The 20,396-nt window shown below is 43.7% G+C and overlaps 1 protein-coding gene and 2 pseudogenes across 7 annotated transcripts in view; 1 reads left to right on the forward strand and 2 right to left on the reverse strand.

Annotated features, from left to right (window-relative positions):
• The window catches only part of ADAM22 (ADAM metallopeptidase domain 22), a 500,813-nt gene that overhangs the window by 48,676 nt on the left and 431,741 nt on the right, over positions 1-20,396 (reverse strand). For 2 of the 7 annotated variants that reach the window (XM_063921513.1, XM_063921514.1), the window contains exons 27-29: positions 19,065-19,259; positions 8,641-8,741; positions 7,834-7,900 (exon numbers count right to left, since the gene is read on the reverse strand). In XM_063921513.1, coding sequence (XP_063777583.1) covers positions 7,834-7,900; positions 8,641-8,741; positions 19,065-19,259 — 363 coding nt within the window. Of the gene's footprint in view, positions 1-6,218; positions 6,444-7,829; positions 7,901-8,640; positions 8,742-19,064; positions 19,260-20,396 lie in introns of those variants that run through there. The other 5 variants (XM_063921516.1, XM_063921515.1, XM_063921519.1 and 2 more) reach the window with 5 other exon arrangements.
• LOC134929972 (5S ribosomal RNA) lies at positions 2,669-2,788 on the reverse strand (annotated as a pseudogene).
• LOC134929973 (5S ribosomal RNA) lies at positions 5,168-5,287 on the forward strand (annotated as a pseudogene).

Here is a 20,396-nt window from a genome sequence, read left to right on the forward strand (position 1 = left end):
CGATCTAGGGTGATTAAAGGTATTACCAGGTTCTAGACAACTACAGATAGTGCACCCTGTACATCTGTAGTTGCCCGGTTTACGAGTTAAGAAGTGTGGCAATTTTTCGCGACCAAAATCTGAGATATCATTATGAACTACTATGTCTTTTATATTGCGACCACGTTTGTATGCTGCCATAAGTGTGGTATCTTTGAAACAAGGTAATTCCTTGTCTCTGGCAATCACTGGCCATATGCCTTTGGCTTGACGATGTAATTTCTTACTCGCTGTTGTGTAGTCTTGAGTCCAGATCATTCTATTGTGTACCCTTCCTGAATCTTTGCGAACTAAGGTATCTGGTCTAGGAGTACTTAAGGCTTTTGACATCGCCAGCTTGAGGGATTCCGGAGAATAACCTCTAGTTGTGAATTTTGCAGCCATATTTTGCATCTGGATTTTAGCATCTTCCTCATCACTGCAGGTCCGTCTGATTCTCAGAAACTGCGAAAATGGAAGACTCCATTTCATAGGTTCTGGATGGTGGCTATTAGCCCTTAATAAGGTATTGCGATCGGTGGGTTTATAATACATACTAGTGACAATATTGCAATCACTATCTACTGAAATGGCTACATCTAGATAGTGTACAGTATTATAACTACTCTCAAAAGTAAATTGAATGGCTGCATCTTTCTGGTTCACTTGAAACATCATCTCTTCAAATTCCTTAAAAATTGCCACACTTCTTAACTCGTAAACCGGGCAACTACAGATGTACAGGGTGCACTATCTGTAGTTGTCTAGAACCTGGTAATACCTTTAATCACCCTAGATCGGGCAAACTCTTCAATATTAAGTATACACTGACATGTAGCAGTAAATTTATTGTCTATTACATTAAATGCCCTTGTGGGCTGTTATATGTCGGCAAAAGTATTAGACAGTTTAAGGAGAGGATTGCCCTACACAGGTCTAGTATACGAGCAGCTTTAGAAGGCAGAGGCAGCGATCTTCCAGTGGCACGACACTTTAAAAATTGTAATCATAGCTTGTCGTCAATTCGCTATAAAATGATCGACCATGTTCCATCCAGTATTAAAGGTGATGATAGAGGCCAGGTGTTATTAAGAAAAGAAGCGTGGTGGATTCACACCCTCCAAACGGTTTACCCGCAGGGCCTCAATGAAGCTCTTAGCTTTAATTGTTTTCTGTAATTTATCATCTACAGTCTGTTTCATTTTTTGCCGTTAAAGTGTGCTTTTTATGCATTTTATGTAGGCACCATTATTCACTAGAATATTGCTAGTATGTAATGCTTTTTAGTATATAAGGCATTACAAAGTATCACTATTTATATTTTGTTGTTTTCACTATATGGTCCGTTCACAAATTAGCGTATGCTACCGCACTATCATACGATTATTAAGGTGCACATCATTCTGTTTTCAGGATGGTTGTGCTGTAGTACAATTGATATTGTGAGGATTAGCGATTTATATATCAGCATATAGTTTATATTGCATGCCTCTTTAATTAGCTTTTCTGCTGTATAAGATAGTGCTGCCGGGTATATAGATATATTTATCTTTAGGTGTTTTTAACTGTTCATGTTTTTGTATTGTTAAAGTGTTATTTCAGTACGTCTGCACTTCCTGTTGTTTCTGGTTGCCTAGCAATACTCCGACGTGTGTGCGGCCGCGCCCCCTACCCGCCTGACGTGGTATCTCGGTGCAGTCCTGCACTAATGACGTCATCGTTCGGCGGCAGGGAGGGACGGACGTAGCCACGCGATTGGAGTCCTGCCAGGTACCGGTTTTGTATTTAAATGTTTTGTATCACAGGTTGCTGGTTGTGTCTTGATAAAAGGGAACCATCCCTGAAACGTTGACCGCATCAGCGTTGCCTCTGCTGTCGTTTTTCTGAGTGCCACCATACGTTCTTCTACATGCTCATTTGAGAGGTTAGGCACCGGATCCGTTGTTTCCATTGCAAGCGTGAGTGCCGGACTTTTGTCTGTATCTATATATATATATATATATATATATATATATAAATCTCTTCTATTGTGTCTAACTGTATTCTTATTATTAAAGTTAAGTTACTTTGGAACTGGATACAGTCTTAGGACCAATAATTCTGCTCAGTCACCAGCCACACTCCTGCCACATAAACAATCGTTACTCTCCCATAAAAGAAATCAGTACTTTACTCACTGACTAATGAAATGACATAAAGAGCCCAATACTGGCTCCTTGTAAAGTTAAGCTAGAGAAACCAAAACACAAGGGGGTTTTGAGAAGTAGACTCTTTTTTGGGAGCACTCTAATTCAGAGGGTAATATTTATAATGTATATGGTACTAGTAAAGACAGTTTTAGTAAATAGATTAAGAAATGAATTTCTAGGAGTCTCTATATGTGAACAAATTGTTTCGCGAGAATGTAAAGATCAATAATAAGTAATAAGTGATGACAATATCACAGTCTCAAAAAATGCCGGAAATCAATCACTGTAATACTTTGATTATATCATCATTGCACATTGTCTCTCATGTACTATATGACCATCATTTATTCTGCAAATACCCATTCTGGGTTATTGTGAATGCAGAGAATTAAATCATTGGTCATGTGGAACCGATTGCCAAGTGGTATAATTGTGAGTGACTAATATATTTGGGAGTCAATTTATTGCAGTACCAGGGTGTTCAGAGGTGGTCTCCCATCCTATTACTAACCCGGCCTTCCACTGCTTAGCTTCCAAGGTCAGAAGAGATTGGGCATCTCCAGTGAGGTATGACCGCAATTATTGAACTCTCCTTTATTGGTCACTTCAAAGGTATATAATGTAGGATCTTTATATACCTGCAATGCTGCAATTGATAGACACGTATGGTACAATTGCTAGAAACATGAGATTATATGCAATTGCCTGACCAAGTCACCATGTGACACGTCAGCCACAAAACAAAGCATACAGAAAAATTAGGGCCTATTATGTGGAAAATAATTTTTTTCAAAACCATAAAATATTCATAATTGAACTTGCCTAATATTAGTAATTATGTCCCAGGAGCACCGGTACAGCCACGTTAAACTTGCACTATATGTAAATATTAATATTTTGCACAGACTGCAGATAAGTCATGAAATACACAATAGTATATCAGAAAGAAGAATGGCACCTCAATAATTCTTTAAAGCGGTGTTAAATCAAATGCACTTGCACCTTCCATCCATAATAATTATGAAAGAATGCTGTTGCATATTATCAGCAAAACGCGGCTAGGAAATATATGTATATAAACTTGAACATTTGTTCTCAATCGCACACCTGTTGAAATTAAAGCTTTCAGTGCAGTAGCTGAAACCAATCAGTTTCAAAGTGAAATGTGTAACCAATGGTGGTATTTCCACATTTAAGTTCAGCAGTTGTAACAGAGTAACTGCAATTTGTTTGCTTTCATAGATAAAGGAAACAGATGTAACCATTAAATGGCTGTTGTATCACAAAAGTATCTAATGATAATGTGCTGAATTTCCAGAATTGCAGACAGTGCTCTGATAATTCTTAAAGACGAAGTCCCACTGTTACTGCTAATTCAGAAGAAAAAACTAGTTCAGAAAAAAATGTATTAATGCAACTATTATGCAGAGAAGCGTTCCAACTTCAACAGGTTAAATAGGCAGCGTTCAAATGATTGCTGATTGCTATAGAAATAGTTTACATGGGTGCGGGGTGTATACAATACCAGAACCCAAACGATAGTGCAGCCGCTGAGAGTCCCGTTCTTCAGCCGTGCTTCAGCTCTGGGGAATCCCGTTTCTGACCTTGCACTGGCTCCGGGGATTGCCGTGGCATGCAGTTGAGGTGTCTGTGTGGCCGTTGCCTGGTGACCGCCTGGAGACTCCGGCTGATGCGGTCACGTGTGCGCCTCACGTGATCGCAATTGTCCTGTCCTGACGTACGTTTCGCAGAGAAAGCTTGTTCACAGGGCGTGAACAAGCTTACTCTGCGAAACGTACGTCAGGACAGGACAATTGCGATCACGTGAGGCGCACACGTGAACGCATCAGCCGGAGTCTCCAGGCGGTCACCAGGCAACGGCCACACAGACACCTCAACTGCATGCCACGGCAATCCCCGGAGCCAGTGCAAGGTCAGAAACGGGATTCCCCAGAGCTGAAGCACGGCTGAAGAACGGGACTCTCAGCGGCTGCACTATCGTTTGGGTTCTGGTATTGTATACACCCCGCACCCATGTAAACTATTTCTATAGCAATCAGCAATCATTTGAACGCTGCCTATTTAACCTGTTGAAACCAGTTGGAACGCTTCTCTGCATAATAGTTGCATTAATACATTTTTTTCTGAACTAGTTTTTTCTTTTGAATTAGCAGTAACAGTGGGACGTCGTCTTTAAGAATTATCAGAGCACTGTCTGCAATTCTGGAAATTCAGCACATTATCATTAGATACTTTTGTGATACAACAGCCATTTAATGGTTACATCTGTTTCCTTTATCTATGAAAGCAAACAAATTGCAGTTACTCTGTTACAACTGCTGAACTTAAATGTGGAAATACCACCATTGGTTACACATTTCACTTTGAAACTGATTGGTTTCAGCTACTGCACTGAAAGCTTTAATTTCAACAGGTGTGCGATTGAGAACAAATGTTCAAGTTTATATACATATATTTCCTAGCCGCGTTTTGCTGATAATATGCAACAGCATTCTTTCATAATTATTATGGATGGAAGGTGCAAGTGCATTTGATTTAACACCGCTTTAAAGAATTATTGAGGTGCCATTCTTCTTTCTGATATACTATTGTGTATTTCATGACTTATCTGCAGTCTGTGCAAAATATTAATATTTACATATAGTGCAAGTTTAACGTGGCTGTACCGGTGCTCCTGGGACATAATTACTAATATTAGGCAAGTTCAATTATGAATATTTTATGGTTTTGAAAAAAATTATTTTCCACATAATAGGCCCTAATTTTTCTGTATGCTTTGTTTTGTGGCTGACGTGTCACATGGTGACTTGGTCAGGCAATTGCATATAATCTCATGTTTCTAGCAATTGTACCATACGTGTCTATCAATTGCAGCATTGCAGGTATATAAAGATCCTACATTATATACCTTTGAAGTGACCAATAAAGGAGAGTTCAATAATTGCGGTCATACCTCACTGGAGATGCCCAATCTCTTCTGACCTTGGAAGCTAAGCAGTGGAAGGCCGGGTTAGTAATAGGATGGGAGACCACCTCTGAACACCCTGGTACTGCAATAAATTGACTCCCAAATATATTAGTCACTCACAATTATACCACTTGGCAATCGGTTCCACATGACCAATGATTTAATTCTCTGCATTCACAATAACCCAGAATGGGTATTTGCAGAATAAATGATGGTCATATAGTACATGAGAGACAATGTGCAATGATGATATAATCAAAGTATTACAGTGATTGATTTCCGGCATTTTTTGAGACTGTGATATTGTCATCACTTATTACTTATTATTGATCTTTACATTCTCGCGAAACAATTTGTTCACATATAGAGACTCCTAGAAATTCATTTCTTAATCTATTTACTAAAACTGTCTTTACTAGTACCATATACATTATAAATATTACCCTCTGAATTAGAGTGCTCCCAAAAAAGAGTCTACTTCTCAAAACCCCCTTGTGTTTTGGTTTCTCTAGCTTGATTATTTTCTGACTCTAGGGAGCACCACTGAAAGCAACACTCATATGTACAGGGATATACAATCCATATACATATTGTTGCTATATTCAGAAGCAATTCAATAATAAATTCAGTTTTTCAGAGGCTTAAATTTATCTGAATTTAAAGGACTTGTGCGGTTCCCACAACCCCCTTTTTTTCCTTGTAAAGTTACACAGCAAAAGTATGAACTCTGGACATGCTCGAGCGCACAGCACTTACTGCACTGTATTCATAGTCACCATCTCCTTGAATTTCTATAAGACTATACACAAATCCTTACAACCTGCTCAATTTGCAATTCTTACTTCTGTGTCTGAAAATGGCAGAGATTCCGTGATCTAGGGGCAGAGAATCACTAGTCACTGGTGCCGCCAGAGAATCAAGTGTGATTAGAGTAGATTTGGTTACAGCCTAAAATGTCTTTGTGTTCTATCTTGGGAATGATGGGCCGTGTACAGATCAATGATGTGAAAACGGATAGTTAATTATAATAAAGAAAAACGTTTATTGCACATTTCAGCTGTTATGTGGATGTGTACAGAAGCGAGTTTTCACATTTCTCACACAGAGATCACAGTGTAATAGATCCCTCTGGAAACACAGATTGTCTGTCGGTGCATGCAGTGAGTGTAACCGCTAGTTCTGATGGAACTCATCAACGGCATGTTATGGCTATTGGTTCAGCCCACAAAATGGCCGCCTCCAAGTAACTATAAAAAAAGAACCACATTATGAATATAACCCAATCTGCATATTTTTCAGACTTCCAGAGTATACAGTATGCTGTCTCAGGAACTGTCGGGGTGGGGGTAGTGAGATCGCACTTCTATTAGGAACTAGGTTTGGCTAGGAGCTCGTGCTGGGTATATGTCAGTACTTACAATGGGATAGAATTTGGCTACTTGGCAGAATATTATATGTAAGGTTAGAAGTGGGCTACTTGTGGACATCACATCTGCTTTGCTATGTCATACAGGAAGGTGAATGGCACGTCCTTCCCTTGAATGTCGTGACAACAGCGTTTACTCAGAGACTCATTCACGAGGGACAGAGTCACCTTTATGTGAAACCACAGCCTGCATCCCAATTCTATACATCAGATCAATAAACACGCTGCACCATTATGCTTAGATATACAGAGCAAAGTGCTTCCATTATAGGCCATATAACTGACATAATCCATTGATATACTGTAAGGCATATTTCAGATGTGTGGATTTATGTAATTTTACAGTACATGAGTTTTAGCTTTTGTGCATAGATAAAGTCAAATACATTCTTACTGACATTTAGCATTTGGTTAGCAAACCCAAGACTTGTTGAAATAAGTCTCCTTAATTCATGGTATACCCAGGGACTTTGAGGGAGGTATCGATTACTCAGGCCTGAGGGGTGGTGTAAACCCTCGCTCCCCGACACCCCCTGCTTCTCTTATACTATCCTTGCTATTAATATTTAACAAGTAGGCATTGTACACCCCTGTGCTTGGATACACACCCCTAGTAGCACTGAGGCCAGCAAAGATTCTTTCAGTGTGTTCCCTGCTCAGCCTCAGGTACTAGGAAGAATGCAGGTGGAACTTCCGTCCTTTGTCTATGACTTCCCCTGGCCATAAGCATACATATCACACAGATCACTCAACTGCTGAATAGCATTTGAAGTCTAGACCATCATGGGTGCTCCTGTCCCGCATTAATACTTGGTGCTATATACGTTGCTCTTTTCTATCTACCCCTGTATGCAGGGGCATCTGAGACTCACAGTAGGGAGACTGCCCCAGAACACTAGTGTAGATATTCCCGTGGAACAAAGGTATATTATCCCGTGTTTCTGCATGGGATCACAGTGAATGCCAACAGTAAATGAGAAATGCATGCATGTAAATAAATGACAGGTGACATAGTGCCATCATTTATCTTAGCTTTTAAGATTCGGTTTAGGTCAGGCTTGTACAGCTTAAGGTTGGTTGGGAAAGCTGGGACTTGTGGTACCCCAACAGCCAGCGATGAACCACAGGCTGTCCAAGCCTGAATGAATCCAAGCACGGTACATGAGACTGCTGGAACGCATGGAATGCCAGGAATAGCAGCGTGTACTCACTCAGTGGAATTGGAACGTGGTCTGAACCGCTTTCCTCGCAGTTTTTTCCTGCTGCTGCTTATGTTACCTGGAAGACATTCAAAAACAAAAGCATGACATTGGTATGATTGTACATATTCAATGTAGAAATAACCAAAAACATGCAAAAAATAAACACCAAAAAGCAGTTCTAGGGATGTGACATATTTCCAAGGATGTGACAATCATACAACACATGTAGTTCTATTTATTAAGAGCAGCCCACAGACATGATTATTCAGTAATGTTCTTATAGTGATGGCTTAGTTATTATGACTCCAGGTATAGGACTCACATGACGAGTGCTATGAAACGTTTATTTGTTCTAGATATATATTATTATTATTGTTGCTGCTGCTTTTATACTGATGCTTACAGTTCATCCATTGCTTATACACAATGGAAGCAGCCATTTTGTAGGCTGAACCAATTACCACTTAACTAGAAACCAGTGACATCTTTGAGACATGAAGAGGTATGAAGTGATGAACACAAAATGGCTGCCTCCACTGTGAAGAGGAGGCCTGAACAGGCAGTAGCTGTTAAGTATATAAAGATAAGACATTGCATATTAATTTTGAGATACATTTCATGGTTCAGTTACATTTATTGAAAGTAACTATGAGAAAAATATTATAGAAGTGCATTTTTATTTTTGTATGTTAACAGCCATATAGGAAAAAATATTATTTGATGACTACCCAAATAATAATGTGGAGAACAATGCTTTTCTGTATACCCTCTCCCAAAAACAGTAGCAGTAATTATGCTCTCAGACCCATAATTTACCTTGCCAGGAGTTACTCCTTGGACGCCCATTTTCACAAACATCGGAAACGTGTTTAGTGTCCGGGATCCTCTCGCTCCATGAGTGAGACATGCCGTTAGATCTAGGAACAGAACATACGCAATTGAGCTCCCTCATCTAAAGTGCTCAGCAGGTAAGTGTGTATATGTGACTAGTGCTGGACAAACATCACATAACAAAGCTTCAGATACGCGACAACAAAAACAGATACAAATGATAACAAAATAATATTACCCCAGATAGGGCTATAAAGCCAGAAACTTATTTAAATGCATCTGCTAACCCTAAATACACGGAGGCAGCCATTTTGTGTACGGAAGCAATTTTCTTGAGATTGTAAGATTTCTTGTATTGTATTAATTTAGCAATATTGTTGGCTTAGTCCACAAAATGGCTGCCTGCAAACAGTGCCTTTATTGGAATAATACTTGGTTGCTTAACATCAAATCAGTCTTGAAGACTTAAATTTAAAATAACAATATAAGCTTAATTGTTATAAGAGTATTCTTGAGAATGAATGTCCAGCACTGTAGTAAACTCTCTAACAAACAGGAATCAGGAATATTATAGGTTATTATCAAGTATGTGAGGGGAGCGTATATTTTTTATAACGTAATTAAAATAAAATCTGGAAAGTTTACAGCCATACTGTACTGTATGTCCATGGTTGCCTCTCTTCCCAGTAAAAGCCAAGTGTAATTAGTAGCTTGCTTTTTATTGCTCCGTATATAGTGCCTTATTCTTTATTGGAAGCAAAGCAAAAAACAAATAACTCTGCAACTGGGGAAAACCATGTTGCACTGCAGGTGGGGCAGGTGTAACATGTGCAGAGACATTAGATTTGGGTGGGGTGTGTTCACAATGAAATCTAAATTGCAGTGTAAAAATAAAGCTAACATCTGTGGGCTACAGGCAAAAGCAGCCGGTATTTACCCTGCACAGAAAAAAAAAAAAGATTTTAAACTTACCGGTAAATCTTTTTCTCGTAGTCCGTAGAGGATGCTGGGGACTCCGTAAGGACCATGGAGATAGACGGGCTCCGCAGGAGACATGGGCACTTTAAGAAAGACTTTAGGTCTGGGTGTGCACTGGCTCCTCCCTCTATGCCCCTCCTCCAGACCTCAGTTAGAGAAACTGTGCCCAGAGGAGACAGACAGTACGAGGAAAGGATTTTTGTTAATCCAAGGGCAAGATTCGTACCAGCCACACCAATCACACCGTATAACTTGTGATATACTAACCAGTTAACAGTATGAAAACAACATAGCATCAGTCCAAGACCGATTAAAACTATAACATAACCCTTATGTAAGCAAAACTATATACAAGTCTTGCAGAATTAGTCCGCACTTGGGACGGGCGCCCAGCATCCTCTACGGACTATGAGAAAAAGATTTACCAGTAGGTTTAAAATCTTATTTTCTCTTACGTCCTAGGGGATGCTGGGGACTCCGTAAGGACCATGGGGATTATACCAAAGCTCCCAAATGGGCGGGAGAGTGCGGATGACTCTGCAGCACCGATTGAGCAAACAGGAGGTCCTCCTCAGCCAGGGTCTCAAACTTATAGAACTTTGCAAAGGTGTTTGAACCCGACCAAGTAGCAGCTCGGCACAGCTGTAGTGCCGAGACCCCTCTGGCAGCCGCCCAAGACAAGCCCACCTTCCTAGTGGAATGGGCCCTGACCGATTTTGGTAACGGCAATCCTGCCGTAGAATGTGCCTGCTGAATCGTGTTACAGATCCAGCGAGCAATAGTCTGCTTTGAAGCAGGGCACCAACCTTGTTGGCTGCATACAGGACAAACAGTGCTTCTGTTTTTCTGACTCTAGCCGTTCTGGCCACGTAAATTTTCAAAGCCCTGACCACATCTAGGGACTCGGAATCCTCCAAGTCACGTGTAGCCACAGGCACCACAATAGGTTGGTTCATATGAAAAGATGACACCACCTTAGGCAAGAATTGAGGACGAGTCCGCAATTCCGCTCTATCCATATGGAAAACCAGACAGGGGGTTTTATGAGACAAAGCCGCCAATTCCGACACTCGCCTAGCCGAAGCCAAGGCCAACAACATCACCACCTTCCAAGTGAGATATTTTAACTCCACCGTTTTAAGTGGTTCAAACCAATGCGACTTAAGGAAACTCAACACCACGTTAAGGTCCCAGGGCGCCACCGGAGGTACAAAAGGAGGCTGAATATGCAGCACTCCCTTCACAAAAGTCTGTACTTCTTGGAGAGAAGCCAATTCCATTTGAAAGAAAATGAATAAGGCCGAAATCTGTACCTTTATGGAGCCTAATTTTAGGCCCAAATTCACTCCAGTTTGTAGGAAGTGAAGGAAACGGCCCAGATGGAATTCTTCCGTAGGAGCATTCCTGGCCTCACACCAAGAAACATATCTTCGCCATATACGGTGATAATGTTTAGAAGTCACGTTCTTCCTAGCCTTTATCAGCGTAGGAATGACCTCATCCGGAATGCCTTTTCCGCTAGGATCCGGCGTTCAACCGCCATGCCGTCAAACGCAGCCGCGGTAAGTCTTGGAACAGACAGGGCCCCTGTTGCAACAGGTCCTGTCTTAGAGGAAGAGGCCACGGATCTTCTGTGAGCATTTCCTGCAGATCCGGATACCAGGTCCTTTGTGGCCAATCTGGAACAATGAGAATTATTCTCACTCCTCTCTTTCTTATTATTTTCAACACCTTGGGTATGAGAGGAAGAGGAGGAAATACATAGACCGACTGGAACACCCACGGTGTCACTAGGGCGTCTACAGCTACCGCCTGAGGATCTTTTGATCTGGCGCAATACCTCTGTAGCTTTTTGTTGAGGCGGGACGCCATCATGTCTATCTGGGGTAATCCCCACTGACTTGCAATCTGTGCGAAGACTTCCGGATGAAGTCCCCACTGTCCTGGATGCAGGTCGTGTCTGCTGAGGAAGTCTGCTTCCCAGTTGTCGACTCCCGGAATGAACACTGCTGACAGTGCGCTTACATGAATTTCCGCCCAGCGAAGAATTCTGGTGGCTTCCGCCATTGCCACTCTGCTCCATGTGCCGCCTTGGCGGTTTACATGAGCCACTGCGGTGATGTTGTCTGACTGGATCAGAACTGGTTGGTCGCGCAGTAATGTCTCCGCTTGACGTAGGGCGTTGTATATGGCCCTCAGTTCCAGGATGTTGATGTGAAGACAAGTCTCTTGACTTGACCAAAGACCTTGGAAGTTTCTTCCCTGTGTGACTGCTCCCCAACCTCGGAGGCTCGCGTCCGTGGTCACCAGGATCCAGTCCTGAATGCCGAACCTGCAGCCTTCTAGAAGGTGAGTACTCTGCAGCCACCACAGGAGAGATACCCTGGCCCTGGGGAAAAGGGAGATCAACTGATGAATCTGTAGATGTGACCCGGACCACTTGTCCAGTAGGTCCCACTGGAAAGTCCTCGCATGGAGTCTGCAGAAGGGAATGGTCTCGTATGATGCCACCATCTTTCCCAGGACTCGAGTGCAGTGATGCACTGACACCTGTTTTGGTTTCAATAGGTTCCTGACTAGAGTCATGAGTTCCTGAGCTTTTTCTATCGGCAGATAAACCCTTTTCTGGTCTGTATCTAGAATCATGCCCAAGAAAGTCAGACGAGTCGTAGGAACCAACTGCGACTTCGGGATATTGAGAATCCAGCCGTGTTCCTGTAACACCTTCAGTGAAAGTGATACGCTGTTCAGTAACTGCTCTCTTGATCTCGCTTTTATGAGGAGATCGTCCAAGTACGGGATAATTGTGACACCTTGCTTGCGCAGGAGCACCATCATTTCCGCCATTACCTTGGTGAAAATCCTCGGGCCGTGGAAATCCCAAACGGCAACGTCTGAAATTGGTAATGACAATCCTGTACCACAAATCTCAGGTACGCCTGATGAGGTGGATAAATGGGAACATGAAAATATGCATCCTTTATGTCCAGAGATACCATAAAATCCCCCCCTTCCAGGCTGGCGATGATCGCTCTTAGCGATTCCATCTTGAACTTGAACCTTTTCAATGATAGGTTCAGGGATTTTAAATTTAATATGGGTCTGACCGAACCGTCCGGTTTCGGGACTACAAACAGGGTTGAGTAATATCCCCTTCCTTGTTAAAGCAGGGGAACCTTGACCACCACCTGTTGAAGATACAATTTGTGAATTGCATTTAACACTATCTCCCTTTCCTGGGGAGAAGCTGGCAGGGCCGATTTGAAAAACCGGCGAGGAGGCACCTCTTCGAATTCCACCTTGTAACCCTGAGAAACAATTTCTATTGCCAGGGATTCACCTGCGAGTGGAGCCAGATGCGGCTGAAAATTCGAAGACGTGCCCCAACTGGGGCGGACTCCTTTAGCGGAGCCCCAGCATCATGCGGTGGATTTTGCAGAGGCCGGGGAGGACTTCTGTTCCTGGGAATTAGCTGTGTTGTGCAGCTTTTTCCCTCTATCCTTACCTCTGGCAAGAAAGGACGCACCTCGTACTTTTTTGTTTTTTTGTGATCGAAAGGACTGCATTTGGTAATGTGGTGCTTTCTTAGGCTGCGAGGGAATATAAGGCAAAAAATTAGATTTACCAGCTGTAGCTGTGGAGACCAGGTCCGAGAGACCTTCCCCAAACAATTCCTCACACCTGTAAGGTAAAACCTCCATATGCCTCTTTGAGTCGGCATCACCTGTCCATTGCCGGGTCCATAGGACTCGTCTAGCAGAAATCGACATAGCGTTGATTCTAGAACCCAGTAGACTAATGTCTCTTTGAGCATCTCTCATATATAAGACAGCATCTTTTATATGCCCTAGGGTCAATAAAATGGTATCCTTATCTAGGGTCTCAATTTCCGCTGATAAGGTATCTGTCCATGCTGCTACAGCGCTACAAACCCAGGCCGACGCAATTGCCGGTCTGAGAAAGGTACCAGAATGTGTGTAAATGGACTTCAAGGTAATCTCCTGCTTGCGGTCAGCAGGATCCCTGAGGGTAGCCGTATCTTGGGATGGGCGCGCTACCTTTTTGGATAAGCGTGTCAATGCTTTGTCCACCCTAGGGGAGGATTCCCACCGTATCCTGTCCGTTGGCGGGAAAGGATACGCCATAAGAATCCTTTTTGGGAATCTGCAGTTTTTTGTCTGGAGATTCCCAAGCTTTTTCACATAATTCGTTCAACTCATGTGAGGGGGGAAAGGTTACCTCAGGTTTCTTTCCCTTATACATGTGTATCCTCGTGTCAGGGACAGAGGGTTCCTCTATGATATGCAAAACATCTTTTATTGCAATAATCATATATCGAATACATTTAGCCAATTTTGGTTGTAATTTTGCATCATCGGAGTCGACACTGGAGTCAGAATCCGTGTCGGTATCTGTGTCTATTATTTGGGATAGTGGGCGCTTTTGAGACCCCGAAGGTCCCTGCGACATAGGGACAGACATGGGTTGACTCCCTGGCTGTATTTAATCTTTTGTGCAATAAATTTACATTAGCACTTAAAACATTCCACATATCCATCCAGTCAGGTGTCGGCGTTGTCGACGGAGACACCACATTCATTTGCTCCCCGTCCTCTCTAGGAGAGCCTTTTACCTCAGACATGTTGACACACGCGTACCGACACACCACACACTTAGGGAATCCTCTTATCTGAAGACAGTTCCCCCACAAGGCCCTTTGGAGAGACAGAGAGAGAATATGCAGCACACACCCCAGTGCTATATGACCCAGGAAAAAACATAATAAACATATGTTTACCCAGGAGCGCTGTGTATATATGTATATATGCGCCTAGTTATGTGCCCCCCCCCCCCCTCTTCTTTAAAACCCTCTTTCACTGTGGTATAAGCAGGGGAGAGTCCGGGGAGCTTCCTCTCAGCTGTGCTGTGGAGAAAATGGCGCTGGTGAGTGCTGAGGGAGAAGCCCCGCCCCCTCGGCGGCGGGCTTCTGTCCCGCTCAAATACACTAAAAATTGGCGGGGGCTCTTATATATATACAGTGGCCCGCTGTATACATATATATTTTTGCCAAAGAGAGGTTCATATGCTGCCCAGGGCGCCCCCCCTGCGCCCTGCACCCTTACAGTGACTGCCGTGTGTGAGGTGTATGGGAGCAATGGCGCACAGCGTTACTGCTGTGCGTTACCTCAGTGAAGAACATGAAGTCTTCTGCCGCCTCTGAAGTCTTCTTTTCTTCTCATACTCACCCGGCTTCTATCTTCCAGCTCTGCGAGGAGGACGGCGGCGCGGCTCTGGGATGGACGGCGAGGGTGAGACCTGCGTACCGATCCCTCTGGAGCTAATGGTAGTAGGTCTGCTTCTCTCCCCTCAGTCCCTCGATGCAGGGAGTCTGTTGCCAGCAGGCTCCCTGAAAATAAAAACCTAACAAATATACTTTCTGTCAGGAAACTCAGGAGAGCTCCCTGAAATGCACCCAGTCTCCTCTGGGCACAGTAGTAAACTGAGGTCTTTAGGAGGGGCATAGAGGGAGGAGCCAGTGCACACCCAGACCTAAAGTCTTTCTTAAAGGGCCCTTGTCTCCTGCGGAGCCCGTCTATCCCCATGGTCCTTACGGAGTCCCCAGCATCCTCTAGGACGTAAGAGAAATATAAATGTATTTGCTCCCCTTACACCGTAACATGTTTTTTTCCGGATACAAAATGACTTGCTTTTTTTTTGTGCTTTACTTCCAAATCCAAATAAGGCCCTTATTGGATTGGCTTATTAGGACGGAAGAAATCAGAGCAAATAATGCAAGTTTTAACACCATTAAGTTTATGGGCAGAGGCGTAAAAAGGGTGGGGCAAGCAAGGCAGTGTATTACCCGCAGTAGCCCACCCTCCATCTAATCGGTAGCAGTAGCAGGCTGACAGGCGGCACCACCTCCACTCCCCTAACCCCTTCCATAGTAATGCTCAGATCCCCTCGCGGTTCCAGCGCCAGCCAAGTGTTAATAGTGACTTCCCGTGACTGAACCAGGTTTGGACTGGGCTGCAGGGATATTCAGTGGTGGGCACCACTGACTCAGAACCCCACCCCATACCGCGGTTGGGTGAGAGCCTGCTAACAAATCATGAGAGGCAGAGGGCCACCCATAGCCTGTAATGAATGTGATTGTTTGTTTTTTCACCTTTCAGCCTTTTATAATTCAGCTGATCTAAGTCTGTGCACTCAGAGGGAGGGGGCGGTGCCATCAGTCCAGGGGGACAGAGCCTTCAGTGTCCAATGCAGGGCTGGACCACTGTGACTTGCTTGGCAATAAGCTGTCACAGGGAGGTGGAGCTCTAAGCTGTACCTGCAGCACGGCTAGGTCTGGACACCCAGAGCTGTTCCGTTTTACAGTGGGGGTGAGTGACAATATATAGTAATCCAGTATACCTTATTGTGTACTATGCCTGTTTTTGTGTTCTCTCTCTCCCTCCCCCTTTCTCTCTCTTTTCACCTCTCCCCCTTTTTCTCTCTCTACCTCCTTTCACCCCTCTCTTCCTCTCCCTCCCTCTTTCACATCTCCCCTCTCTCCCCCATCTCTCTCTCTCTTCCTCCCTCTCCCTCCTTCTTTCACCTCTCCCCTCTATCTCTGTCCCTCCCCCTCTCACTCCCACTCTCTCCCTGTCACCTTCTCCCTCTCCATGGCTTCACCCACTGCCTCATCACCCTCCTCCCATCACCCTCTCCCTGGCGTGAAACCTCACCATGTCCCAGTTTGGCCATGTCTTCCTATTTCAGGAACATATTGTGTGTGTGTGTGTGTGTGTGTGTGTGTGTGTGTGTGTGGGGGGGGGGGGGGGGGGGGGGGGCAACGTTTGTTATCTAGCCCTGAGAGCCAAATACCCTAGTTAAGCCTCTGATTAGGCGAGAGATTTAACAAAGCATGGAGAGAGATACAGCAGAGAAATATAAATTACCAACCAATCAGCTCAAACAGTAAGAAGACAGGAGCTGATTGGTTGGTATTTTATCTCTCTCCAAGTTTTGCTAAATCTCTCCCATATTAAATATAATGTCTGTTAATTAGACAAAATGTATCAAGCAGTGAAAAGAGTGGATGAGTAGTTGCTCATATCGACCAATGCGATTCTACGTATCATTTCATAGAATGTACTTGATAAATGCTACCTCAAAGCTGAAAAGGCAACTTTTCCATTATTTCACTGCTTGATACATCTAAGCCCAATCCCTTGTCATAACTGTCACAATTAGAATAACAATTGTATCAGGAGTACAAGAATCTTTGGGGGGAAGAATTGTACCTAGGATGTGGTGAATTCTGTTGGAGAGAAAAGGAACTGAAACATTCTTATCACTGTGTAATAAATGGATTAATGTTTCTGCATTCCTGTACAGCAGAGATTTTCAACCTTTTACAACTCGCGGCACACTGAACGAGATTTAAATATTGCCAAGGCACATTCAAATATAATGGCGATGCATGGTGCAGTTGCGTATACTAGGATGTCGTGTCGCAGCTTCTCCATAGGTAACGCCTGAGCCACATCTGAGAAAACCATAAGAGTCCAACACTGCCCGGGCCCAAAATTAGAACTGGCTCTGCAACCACTAAACCCACCAGTATTGATCGTTCGAGGGCCTCAGTAGCAGCAAAACACTGACGGCCTGGCTGTGCTTCTATGGCGGCACACCGGGAGACTGCTCAGGGCACACTAGTATGCCGCGGCACAGTGGTTGAAAAACACTGCTGTACAGCAATATGTATTGTGCAATAGTAGCAGATAATAGTGAGGATAGGGCAGACTGTAGTACAGCAACATACGTGTCATTACAGAGACAACAAATACACGTTAGCTAGGCACGCGATGCGCACGCTTATTGCTGAAATAAAGTCTGCTCCTTCTAGGTTTCTATTTCCTCATAGAGCAGATCTATTATACAACGCAGTGTTATAGTCTACAACAGCGGTGCGCTACATTAAATGTATCAGGGTTAGCAGCCGTGATCCATATAGCAAGGCACTGCTTGTGTCTTCCTTACTACATAGGCATTTCTGGCCACAGATGACCCCTGGGGCAGTTGTTCCCACCACTGATCTAGGAAACCTTCATGATCACTATGAAAGTAATAGAAGTTGTTCTCGATCATAACACTGCTTTGTAAGTATAGGCTGAGTCACTGGATTTTCTCATGCAATGATGAACCCAACCAGTTGTCTAAGTCACCGTATAATATTATTAACAGCAATTGTCTTCTTTGACTTCAAAGCAGATGGGTGATCTCAAAACCTTACTCCATCTTTATGTTAATGGATAAGGAGCTTGTATGATGAGTATATCCAATGGAAAATACAGATAATTATCCAATTCTGTTCAATAAATAGGTACTAGGCCACCTCTGACAGATGACTGCATGTCAGGCGGCATTAACACATACAACTCAGTGCTGGAAAACCAAGAGGCACAGCAAAAGTTCTGTATGTTATTTAGTACCGGATTCATATTTGTCCCAGGGACTTTTTGGTGGAGCAAGAGGCTGATTCAGAGAATGACGCTGTAGCGATTTTTGTTGCAGTTGGCTGATGTTGAAAGATCTGTGCAGATTTGTGGATGCAATGTAATTTGCGGTGCACTACACGCAGCAGCAAGACTGACATACTGCTGACGTCTGTAGGCGACGACAGGCAGCATTCTAGAAAATGAGGGCATGCCGGCCCAGTTTTCTGGGTGTGCCGAAGCTAGTGGGTGTGATGCAGCTTCACTGGCCCCGGCAGCATGATTTCACTGGACATCCTAAGTAACCTCAGGTGTCCGATGTTCATGCAGTTGACCTGATGTTGGGTATCCAGACCCAGCAGCAGATCACAGAAGCTGGCAAAGCGCGTCTTTCACATAAGAGGCCTCCTCCATATTAGGGGGTAATTCAGATTTGATTGCTGCTTTGCGCTTTCGCACAACGGGCGATTAGATCTGAACTGCGTATGCACTGCAATGCACCGGCGCGTCGCACAACAGCAACTGGCATCGGCGCCTGACGCCAGCTCCGATCCCAATGAGCAGGATTCCATCGCACACGAAGAGTAAGTCCTGGGCTGCGCGGAGACTGCACAAACTGATTTTTGTGCAGCTCTGCAACACAAGCGAACGCACACTTGCACAGCGATTTAAACCTCCCCCTGTAGGCGGCGTCTATATGATCGCAGGGCAGCAAAAAACGCAGCCCAGCGATCAGATCTGAATTATCCATATAGATGTAGCGGCTTTGCTAAGCTGTCCACCTCTAAATCAGCCACTAGCTCCTATTTTAACAAGTTGTTTTAACATGCAATGGCCACCTTAAATATCAGGGGCAAATCGGGTCTGGCTTCAGCTACTTTGGAGTCAAAGAATTAGATATATCCTTTATTACTATGCCACAAAGAAGAAAATAAAAAGTAATCAAACCTTCTGCAAAATAATGAAATGTTCTGACTAATGGAATAATGTGGGATGGAACAGGCAGATATCTGAAAATGCGACAGAATAGCAGACCTCTTCTTAGAACTAGTTGCTGAGTTTGAGCTGACTCCGGGAGGCAAGTCGCTATAAAAAGAGTCGACATCTCCAGCCTTTTTTACATAATCTCCCTGGGGAATTTGTCTAAAGCATAATAGATATTGTAAAGTCAGAAACAAGACAAACGCACACAGAAACGACACAGACATAAAAGCAATATTAGTTCAGAGGGAGCGGACAAATAGGAAAAATGGGATACGTATGGTTCACTCTACAGGACTCAAGTCATTGACCTGTGCTTCTCCCGAAGCTGGTGAGGGTGGCTCAGCTGATAAAGGTTTAACTATCGGATCATAATATTTAAAGGGACGGTCACAAAGTGAGGCCAGTGTACTGGATTGTAGGAACATAGAACTGCATTGTGGTCCCTGCAGACTTTTCAAATTACGCGTGATAGGGAAACAGCGTTTCCAAATGACTTTAGTGGTTTGCTGCTCATGGTTTCAGAACTTTGTATGGAAAACATGGGGGGTCATTTAAGAAGCTCAAAAATGTTGATGCACAGTGCGGAATCAGTGCTGGTCCAGTGGTGTGTCTCAGCTTGCGCAAGTGTACCAAGATTTACAAAGCAAGCATTTGCTGAAAAGCACAATTCTGAACTGGCAGAGGGAGCGTTATTACTCAAATAAGATAAAAGGGTGAAGTCGGTACACTGTTAGTAGCGTTCCTTTGCATTCCAAAAAATACATCGAATTTTGCACCATCTTAGGGCTGGTGGTCTTCAAGCAGCATAAAGCAGTATTTTAGGAGACAAAAAATCTAAAGTTTAATGTAATGATAGGGGTAGTTCTTAGGCGGTAGGAGACTGGTATGACATTTATACTTTGCACAGCACTACTAATCAGATTGTTCCATCTTTGGGGGTAATTCTGAGTTGATCGCAGCAGGAACTTTGGGGGTCATTCTGAGTTGTTCGCTCGCAAGCGGATTTTAGCAGATTTGCTCACGCTAAGCCGCCGCCTACTGGGAGTGAATCTTAGCATCTTAAAATTGCGAACGATGTATTCGCAATATTGCGATTACACACCTCGTAGCAGTTTCTGAGTAGCTTCAGACTTACTCGGCATCTGCGATCAGTTCAGTGCTTGTCGTTCCTGGTTTGACGTCACAAACACACCCAGCGTTCGCCCAGACACTCCTCCGTTTCTCCGGCCACTCCTGCGTTTTTTCCGGAAACGGTAGCGTTTTTTCCCACACGCCCATAAAACGGCCTGTTTCCGC

Source organism: Pseudophryne corroboree, chromosome 5 (assembly GCF_028390025.1).
Source record: "Pseudophryne corroboree isolate aPseCor3 chromosome 5, aPseCor3.hap2, whole genome shotgun sequence".
NCBI classification, from domain to species: domain Eukaryota; kingdom Metazoa; phylum Chordata; class Amphibia; order Anura; family Myobatrachidae; genus Pseudophryne; species Pseudophryne corroboree.